General features: G+C 61.7%; 1 protein-coding gene across 6 annotated transcripts in view; it reads right to left on the bottom strand.

Annotated features, from left to right (window-relative positions):
* Positions 1-702: 702 nt before the first annotated feature.
* The window catches only part of NAV1 (neuron navigator 1), a 59,201-nt gene continuing 50,317 nt past the window's right edge, over positions 703-9,586 (bottom strand). For 5 of the 6 annotated variants that reach the window (XM_065698219.1, XM_065698217.1, XM_065698220.1 and 2 more), the window contains 12 exons: positions 8,672-9,118; positions 8,403-8,577; positions 8,099-8,196; positions 7,895-7,990; positions 7,584-7,743; positions 7,250-7,485; positions 7,013-7,167; positions 6,527-6,598; positions 6,090-6,286; positions 5,558-5,676; positions 5,167-5,364; positions 703-3,990 (listed from right to left, as the gene is read on the bottom strand). In XM_065698219.1, coding sequence (XP_065554291.1) covers positions 3,895-3,990; positions 5,167-5,364; positions 5,558-5,676; positions 6,090-6,286; positions 6,527-6,598; positions 7,013-7,167; positions 7,250-7,485; positions 7,584-7,743; positions 7,895-7,990; positions 8,099-8,196; positions 8,403-8,577; positions 8,672-9,118 — 2,049 coding nt within the window. In that variant the 3' untranslated portion in view covers positions 703-3,894. The remainder of the gene's footprint in view (positions 3,991-5,166; positions 5,365-5,557; positions 5,677-6,089; positions 6,287-6,526; positions 6,599-7,012; positions 7,168-7,249; positions 7,486-7,583; positions 7,744-7,894; positions 7,991-8,098; positions 8,197-8,402; positions 8,578-8,671; positions 9,119-9,586) is intronic. The other variant, XM_065698221.1, reaches the window with a different exon arrangement.

Here is a 9,586-nt window from a genome sequence, read left to right as displayed (position 1 = left end):
CGAACGGAGCTCACCCTTGAACAGGAGCTCGGAGCCGACGGGAAGTGCCCTCTTCTGGCCTTGCTTTCGGCACTGCAGCTTGTTACAGCTCAACACCATCCTGTGAGGAGCTCGTAACTCCTGGAGCATCTGTCCCCGCTCCAGCATCCGTCTTCGGAGTGGATAACTGCCCTGAGCCACCCTGGGAGGACGGGATCTCCCTTCCCTCCGCTGCTGTCGGCAGCCTCATCCTCCCATCCTGTGCTGCTGTGGGGCAGAGCACCCTATCACTGCTCCAGAACAGTCTCACATCCGTCCCCCTGTGCTGTAGGTGGAATCTGTCACTGTGGCCCTCTCAAACAGAAGGTGGGGACCTGCCCTGGCAAGCTGAAAGGGGCTCAGGGGGTCCCACTCACCCTCTGCACACTCAGGTACAATCTGCCCCCCACACACAGGGACCCCCCCAGTTTTCAGCATCTCCCAGATCCCCCAGGATCTCAAACCAGGAGCATTTCTGCACCCTCCAGACCCAATAGGAGCACAGAGAAGGGTTCCCCATCCCAAACCCACTCCCAGCATCTCACCAAAGAGCCACGATTTCCACCCAGGAGCACTTCCAAGCCCCGCTCCTGGATTTTGGAGGCCAGCAGTGACTGCACAGGCACAACCATCCCATCCCTCCCTGCACAGGGCTAGGCCGGACACAGGACCAGGAGCCAGGTGGAACAGGAGACAACTTTATTGAATCCAATGGTGTTAGACAGACGACCGAGAAGAGACATGCCAGTTGGTGCGGGCAGCGTGGGCAGCAGGAGCTGACTTGGTGCAGGGCTGGATTTGTTGCTGTCTTTTGGAATATCCTCAAAGCCTTTTCCTGGCTTCCTTTTAGACTTCTTTGAAAGGTTCTTGGAAGTAAAAAGAAGGAGCGGTGGGTAAGAGTCCAGATGGTGTTTGTTCCCTATGATTGTTCCCGCAGCTATGTACAACGTGGGGTCGGGTCTCAACATCAGGTAGAAAATGGAGCGAGTTTACAAACGTGGAGGAGGCGAGGGGAAAGCAAAGACAGGCGAGAGCAGTAGAAATCTGGACCAAAATCTTAAAGAGAAATTTAAAAAGTGCTATAAAACCCCTGGGCAGGAATACCATGCAGTTAGGAAACACAAACCCCAGTTACACAGATCATCTAAAACAGGAATTCGTCCTTTTCATCTTTTATTTAATTAAAAAAAGGTTGTTTTTAATAGAAAAAAGCTAAAATTGTAAGGTTCGGGCCACCGGGCAGCAGCAACTCGAGGGGGCAGGAGGGTGAGGTGCTGGCATCTCCCTGCTCCAGCCCCTCGGGAAGGCTCCTGGTGCACCCAGGGGCCATGGGCACCTTTGGAGGTGGCAGCACCCTCGGGGGCAGCAGGCACCATTGGGAGCAATGGGCACCCTTTGGCACGTCGGGTACCCATGGGGCAGCAGGCACCTTGGGGGTGACCAGCTCCTATGGGGGTGACAGGCACCCCTGGGGACAACAGGCACCTTTGGGGCTGGCAGGGGGATGAGTTGGTGCAACCCTTGGACGTGTGCCCCTGGGGACAGGGGGGCTCAGCACCAGGGGATGCTCAGTCCCCAGCTGCTGCACTGGGGAACACAGGGTGAGGCAGGAGGAATCCACTGGGCACAGCAGCATCGCCCTCACCCTTCCCTGCCCCTTGGGGACTGCTCCTGTGCCATGGCCTCCGGGAAGGATAGGGCAAACCTGCAGGAGAGGGGCTGGGGGACATCCAGCAGCGCAGCCCCAAGTGAGCCAGTGATGGGGACAGTTTGGTCCATGTGGTTGTGGCTTTTCAGAGGTGTCAGGAAATAAAGCGGGGCTCTCCCCTGATGGGACCCTCAGGGCACGGCCCTGCCCAAGCACGGGGCAGCCCCAAAGGCTTTTCTGCCCCATTCAAAGGCTTTCCATGCCCTTTCCTGCCCCGAGGAGGGCGAGAGGGGCTGGAGGGGAGAGCCGGGTCCTCAGCGCCAGCCTCGAGCAACTGCTGAGCCGGTGCCTCGTACAATCAGAACAGAAGTCAGCACAGCACAGTTATCACAGAGTACAAAAATGAAATCAAACCAAACCAGAGGAGGAAAGAGGCGCAGGGCCGGGCCCCACCAGCTCACGCAGGGCTTTTGACTACAGACCTATTTACAGCGAGTCCTTAGCCCACAGCGGCAACACAAGAGAAGGCAAACAGAGAGCCCAAGCGTCCAAGCCAGCGAGGGGAGGACAACCCTGTGCAAGGGCCCTGTGCACGGGGCCCCGGGCAGCGCGGGGAGGCTGCCGGACAGACGGACAAGTGAGCACCACGGGGCGCATGGCGAGGCGCCCCGGCCGAGAGCACCAAGGGCAGAGGTGGCGGCTGCCACCGGCAGCAAGGCCGGGCCGTGGAGGAGATGCTGGGGTTTGGATGGGGTCCGGGGGGGGCTGAGACTGCCCCGTGCCCAGCCTGGCAGGGCGCAGGGACAGGATGGGCTTGGAGAAGCAGCCCTGGGGTCACCTCTCCCCAAAAGGCTCTGCAGGGTGCGGGAGCCCAGCTGGGCAGCAGCAGAGAGGAGCGGGGGGATGCAGAGCTCAACTGGGCTCAGGGATGGAGGTGCTGGCACAGCAGAGCATCCACTTAGTGACAGGCGAGCGATGGGTGCTGAAGGCAGCAGCTCCAGCTTAGCCGTGCTCAGGCCAGTGCCAGCACCCCTGTCCCATCCCAGCCAAGTCAGCTTTGGGGACAGCCATAGGGCACTGAAGCCAGGGCAGGCTGCAACAGCACCAGCCTGAAGCCCATGTGCCCTCTTCCTGCATGGCCGGAGATTAAGGCACCACGGCAGCACCGGGGCTGATCCCCTCCGTGCCAGGCGCCTCCTGTGACACTGCATGGCAGGGCCAAGAGGACACGTGGCATCCCCGGAGCGTAACATGGGGCACAGCAAGAGCCGGCCAGGGCCCCCGGGAGCCGGGGACACAAGGGACTGCACCAGCCTAACAGCACCATGGGGACAGCAGCCAGGTTGTACCCCCATGGCTGCCCAGGGAGGGGACAGCAGCACCCACTCCATGCCACAGGTCCCCTCGGGATGGGATGCCCACGGGACCCTGGCCTGGTGGGAGACCCCATCCCCAGGGCCAGACCCTGCCTTGTGCTTTTGGGGAGCGGGGAGACACCAGGCAAGGGGCTGCTCCGGAAGCATCGCGCTGCCCCTGGCTGCCATGTCCCATCTCAGCCAAGCTGTGAGGCCTCAGGAGGTGGGTTCAGGGACTGGAGATTGTCCAGTGAGCACCAGTTTTGTGACAGAGGTGGTGTGAGTAGTGGAACCGGTAGCTGCAAAAGACTCCAAAGGGAAAGGGAGCTGCTTACAGGGAAGCGATGGGCACTGAGCCACAGGCTCCAGGCCGGGAGAGCAAAGAACCAGAACAAAAAAAGGGACCAAAGCAAAGTCTGGACTCGGCCAAAGGAAGATGGGATTGAGGGGGGGACCAAATAAAATAACCAGAGCAGGGTTTATTGGGCTGTCCTGGCCCCGGCGGCACCATGGGGGGGTGAAACAGGGCACGGATGCGGTGCCTGCCCTCGGGTACCCGGGGCCGGGTGGAAGGAGCGGGAGCCCCTCCCTCCTGTCCTGTGGCCGCACGCTGCCCTGCGCCCCAGCCTCAGCTCCCGCGGGGGGCCTGCCCCACACGGAGCCCTCCCTGCGGCTCCCGGCCCCAGAGCCGAGAGCAGGCAAGAGACAGAACAAACCCAAAGAGAAACCAGGATCCTCCTGCCCCCGGGCCGGGAGCGGGGATGCGCCTCGCGCCGTCCGGACCCAGCTCCCCCGCGCACCAGCCCCGCGCTCCCGCACACCAGAGGGAAGGGAGAGCAGCCCGGCGGGAGCGGGGGCCGGCACGTCCGGGCCTCACAGAGTCGACTGCAGGTCGGGGTCCACCATGGTCTCGCGGTCGGGAGACTCGATGTAGTTGGCGGCTTCCTGGAGCTTCAGCAGCATGGCCATCTGCGGGGACAGCAGCACCACGGGGACAAGGTCAGCCCTGGGGAAGCCGAGGCCACCTCACCCCTCCTCTGCAAAGCAGCCACCCCAAGATGTGCCTTTGGAGGTGATGGAAAGCCCGGAGATGCTGCAAAATCCCTCCCTGACACCAGGATCTGGCCTTGGGTGCAGCCAGGATGCTCCAGGCAGTGTGGGGAGAAAGACCCTGGTGCATCTGCTGGCATCAAGGGCAGCAGCCTCACGGGGTGACACATGTGGGTCAGCCCCAGTCTGTGCGTGCGGACACGATGCCTCACGGAGCACGATGCTGTGCCCATTCACTGGCACACCACGATGCGCCTCGGTGTGCAGCGTGCCTCCATCCCATCCCGCACCCACTGCCCCTCACAGGAGTGCAGAATGTTCCTGCGTCCCCAGACCAGGCTTTTTACACTGAAAAATAACTGGCAAAGTGAAAATCCACCCTGCTCTCCGCTCTCCACCAGCGCACCCTGCAGTGCCCGGTGCAGCAGGGCTGTACCATAGAATGGTTGAGTAAGAAGCAACCTTAAAGCTCCTCCAGCTCCAGCCCCTGCCACGGGCAGGGACCCCTTCCACTGGAGCAGCTTGCTCCAAGCCCCTGTGTCCAACCTGGCCTTGAGCACTGCCAGGGATGGGGCAGCCACAGCTTCTCTGGGCACCCTGTGCCAGCGCCTCAGCACCCTCACAGGGAACAGCTTCTGCCTTAGATCCAACCTGAACTTCCCCTGTTTCAGTCTGAACCCATCACAGAATCACAGAATCCCAAGGGTTGGAAGGGACCTCACAAGATCATCTAGTCCAACCCCCCTGCAAGAGCAGGGTAACCTACAGTACATCACACAGGAACTTGTCCAGGCGGGCCTTGAATATCTCCAGTGTAGGAGACTCCACAACCCCCCTGGGCAACCTGTTCCAGTGCTCTGTCACTCTTACAGTAAAGAAGTTCTTCCTGATGTTAACGTGGAACTTCCTATGCTCCAGTTTACACCCATTGCCCCTTGTCCTATCACTGGATATCACTGAAAAAAGCCTAGCTCCATCATCCTGACACCCACCCTTTACATATTTGTAAACATTGATGAGGTCACCCCTCAGTCTCCTCTTCTCCAAACCCCTTGCGCTATCCCTGCAGACCCCGATGAAGAGAACCAAGCGTACCAGAGGGTCCGAGTCCAGGGAGCTGGGCGTCGTGTCCTTGACAGTGCGCTCCTCGGGAGGGGAAACGGTGCTGTGGGGCCCGATGGTGGGGGGGGGCAGGTGGTACAGCTTGGACTGGTCCTGCTGCGCTGACGGCCAGGGCAGGGTGTCCCGCACCCACTCCACGGGGTCCTCCCAGGCTGCCTTCTGCCCATGGACCTGCAGGCAGGGACCAAGCGGCACCTCAAGCCCCCCCCCAGGACAGTGCCCTGCTGCAGCCACAGGGCAGGGGCTGACAGAGATGCCACCTCTGCCCAAAATCCCCGTGCCTCCCCTCTCCCTGCACCATCCGACTCCCGCATCAGCATGTCCCCCAGCACATCTGGTTTGCATCCTCATGTGCTCTGAGTACCTTGAGCCCATCTTTTGCTCCCTCCTGCAGGTAAGGGATGATGGAGTTGTTCCACAGGTCAATGAACCAGGTCCGGAAATCCTCAATTCCAATGGGGCACGACAGGAAGAAGCAGGGACCTACAGGGAAAATGTGACCTGGGTCCCCTGCTCCAGCCACTGACACCAAGCCTGGCTGCACAGGGTACCCTGGGGCTCCATCACCTCCTGGAAGCCACATCTGGGCAGCATCTGCTTTACACACAAGCAAGCTCCAAGGCAAGTTATGGGGCTGCCAAGCTCAATCTACCCCCCAAAAGCATGGTGAGGCATCAGGAGACCTGCCTGGGAAAGCACAGCTCCTCCATGCCCAATGAAAGGTGCTGGTACAGCAGGAGCCGTGGGCTCCCATGGGGCAGGGGAGCAAATGCCACCCAGGGAAGAGCGTGCATCACCCACCGGCTGCTGGTGATGTGGGACTGGGGATAGGGGAAGGTTTTGCCCCAGGCCCTGGGGCTCCCAGCAGTGCAGGGCAGGAGGTGGCAGGGCCGTACCGATGAGGAAGTCGGAGGTGCTGTGTTTCTCCAGGAAGGTGTGCAAGTGGTACCAGAGCTTGGGCACCCAGTCCAGCACGCGCAGCAGCTCCTCCTTGTTGGCGTTGACATCCGTGTCCGACTCCAGCAGCTTCCGCCGCAGGTAGCGCACCAGGAAGCCGTTGGCCGGCTCCACGTTGTTTGAGAAGGTCAGCATCCTATGGGAAGACCTGGGTTTTCAGGGCTGGGTGTCCACTGCTGCCGCCCGGCTCCCCATCACCCTCAGAGGACCTCCAGCACCCCCATGCTGCACGTGCCCACAGGTGGAATGGCAGGGCCAGACCTCGTCAAGGTCTCCACTCACAAGACGTGGCCCCAGGACTACCCAGGGGCAGGAGTAGTGGTCTCCACCCTCCCCAACCCTGCAGGGATGGTCCCCAGGGATGTACGATTCCTACCTGAAGCTGAGATGGAGGCCATGGTTTGGAGTCATCTTCACAGGCTGGTTGGTGGTCCCAATAATGTAGGGGCTGAGGAAGTGACAGAGAGAAACAGGACCCATGAGGAAAAGCCCCCAGCATCACCCCACCTGTGGCAGAGTTGAACCAAGCCCCACAGCCAAGGCAGCCTCATCTCCACAGTCCAGGTTTCTTCCTGAGAGCAGCAGGTACCATGTACACGCCCAGGAGACTGTGCCGGAATGGGATGCAGGAGTGCAGCGGGATGCAGGGGTGCAGTGGGTTGAAGCAGGATGCACTGGGGTGCAGCGGGATGCAACAGGATGCAGGGATGCAGTGGGATACAGCATGATGCAGGGGTGCAGTGGGATGCATGGGTGCAGTGGGATGCAGCAGGATGCAGGGGCGCAGTGGGATGCAGCAGGATGCAGGGGTGCAGTAGGATGCACGGGTGCAGTGGGATGCAACAGGATACAACACTCTCACCATTTGTGGTACTTGCAGGTGAGTGCTCCATTGACGAGCTCACTGATGGAGCCCGCCTCACTGAGGTCATCCAGGAGGATCACCAGCGGCACGTCCGCTGTGCCCGTCTCCCGGTCGATCTGGTTGGCCAGGTTGGAGAGGTACAGCTGCAGGTCCTGCAACAAGCGGGCTGGGCGTCACACGTGGGGCCGCGGCACGGCCAGCAGGGACCGCGGCACCAGTCCTGCCTGCCCTCACCTTGCAGGACTGCTGGTGCATGTTGAAGGTGCTGACGATGCCCTCGGTGACGTCCCGACCCGAGCGCTCCACCAGGTACTCGGCCAGGCGGTTGGTCAGGTAGGTCTTGCCGGTGCCGCTGGGCCCCGAGAGGATGAGCCGGCGGTGCTTCAGCAGGAGGCTGATGTAATGCTGCATCATGGGCTTGGGGATGAGTGTCTCGAACACCAGGCTGTCCACGCACTTCTCCTTCAAGCCTGCAGGCAGGGATGGGTTGAGGGTCCTGCTCGCACCCCACAGCGCCACAAGGCAGAGGGAAGACGGGACAGCGATGGACACTCTCCACCATACTGACCCTTGAGCGTCACCACGATGCTGGTCAGGCCCCGGCGGCACAGCGGCAGCTCTGGTGGCTCCGTGTCCAGCACCCGCTTGATGTGGCTGATGCTGTACCCATAGACAGACTCGGTGCTGAGCCCCAGCGTGGAAGCAGGATCCATCTTGGTGATGTAATCCTACATGGAGAAGGACTGGGCTGTCAGGGAGCGAGTGGTGCTCAAGCAGCTCCAGGAGACCCCGGTAAAGACCTGGGCCAGGGAGCATCAGGCATGGTGGAGCAGTGTAAAAGGATGGCTCTCAAAAGAGGGGTCCTCATCATGCTCCTACCTTGAAGACCTGGCAGACAGCCTCATCCAGCATCTTCCAGTCCACCTTCCCGCTCACCTTGGTCCAGCCCAGGAAAAACTCCTGCTGCTTGAGGTCCTAGGAGCCAAGACCGAGGTGCGTGGAGTTGGAGCACCACATCCAGCCAAGGAGAAGCCATTCTGCCCCTTGTCCCGGGCCATGGCTCCCCACAGAGCCCACACCTACCCCCTTGATGATGTGCTGGGGTGGCATGCGCACCACGATCCGCAGCATCAGCTCGTCCTTCTGCGTGCCGGCGCTGACGGCATCCATGGGGGACACATCTGGGGACAGAGCAGTGAGCGCTGGTGGGGAGACCCCCGCCACCCTGCCCAGCGGAGCCAAACCCTGCTGCAGCTGATTGTGGTGCTGGCACCAGGGCATTCCCGTGCACAGCTCCCTCCTCCTCCGGGAGAGCAGCAGCACATTCCCACCCATCCACACGTCTTTGTGGCCTCCCCTGGCTGCCAGCAGCTCTGTCCCCCCCTACCTGAGTCCCCCAGGCTGGGGCTGAAGGCATGGCCAAGGGTGAGACCCAGGGAACGCCGCGGTGAGGAGGAGGCCGACGAGCTCGTGACATGGCCGGGCACGGAGCCTGGCACTGCCGAGGGCCCCGGGGCCACCTTGAGCCGGTCGTTCTCAGCCTTCAGGAGATCCACCTCCAGCTGGGGAGAGCCAGGCCCAGCACGGGGTGAGGAGCAGCATCCCGGGGCTGCAGCCACCCAGGTCCCCAGAGCCGGCTCCCTGCAGTCTCCTCACCTGCATGTTGTGCATGGTCTCCCGGAGCTGCTCCAGCTGGTGGGCTGAGTTGAGGGCTTCCAGGCGGATGTCCGTCAGCTTCATCTCCTTCTCCCACAGCTCCGACCGCAGCTCCGACACCTCCTTCTTCTCAGGCTCGCCCTCCCCATGGGCCTGGAAGAGCCTGGACCAAGAGAGAGACAAGAGTGGTGCACACGTCCAGGGCAGGAGCCTGCAGCCCCTATGACCAGCCCTGCCCGGCCCCACGTACTCCGCTGTGTCGATGCCCACGGAGGAGGATGTGGAGGATTTGATGGAGGGCGAGGCGGTCTCCGTGGAGCCGTGCTGCAGCTTGGGGGAAGAGGGGGCTGACGAGTCCGGCGTGGCGATCTCCTCGATGTCGGAGTAGGACGAGGCTGATTTTGGTCCCTTCTTGATGCTGAAGGCTTTGTTGAAGGAGCTGCGCAGCTACGGGAGATGAAAACGCTTTTGTTAGAGACAGCCCCACAGCGCAGCTTTGCAAGTCCTGCCCTGGAACCCCCAACTGCTCAGGGCCCACAGACAGTCTGAACTGTGACCAGTAACCCCACATCCATCGCCAAGCAGCACCGTGCCCTGTCGCTGACCTGGGGAAGGCACCGGCCTAACCCCGCTCTGCTGGCAGAGCTGATGGACTGCGGTGCACCTCTGCTTGTCCAACATTGCAGCCCCACAGAGTGGGGCCCATGCCCTGGTCAGGCTCCCCCCAGCCCTGCTCCCCACCATCAGGGTGTTCAGGCACTGCACCAGCACCCTGGTCCCTCGGGAAGGGCCGGCTCCATCCTCACATTCACGCAACCATGCCAGCAAGTGGTGTTCATAGGGACACCCCCTGCACCAGCCGCTGCAGAGCTGGGGTCCTGCTGCAAGGGGACAGTTTCAGCCCCGCAGCCCCCC

The sequence above is a fragment of the Lathamus discolor genome, chromosome 19 (genome assembly GCF_037157495.1).
Source record: "Lathamus discolor isolate bLatDis1 chromosome 19, bLatDis1.hap1, whole genome shotgun sequence".
NCBI lineage: Eukaryota > Metazoa > Chordata > Aves > Psittaciformes > Psittacidae > Lathamus > Lathamus discolor.
The sequence above is the reverse complement of the archived record's forward strand: the minus strand, read 5'-3'. Positions and strand labels throughout refer to the sequence as shown.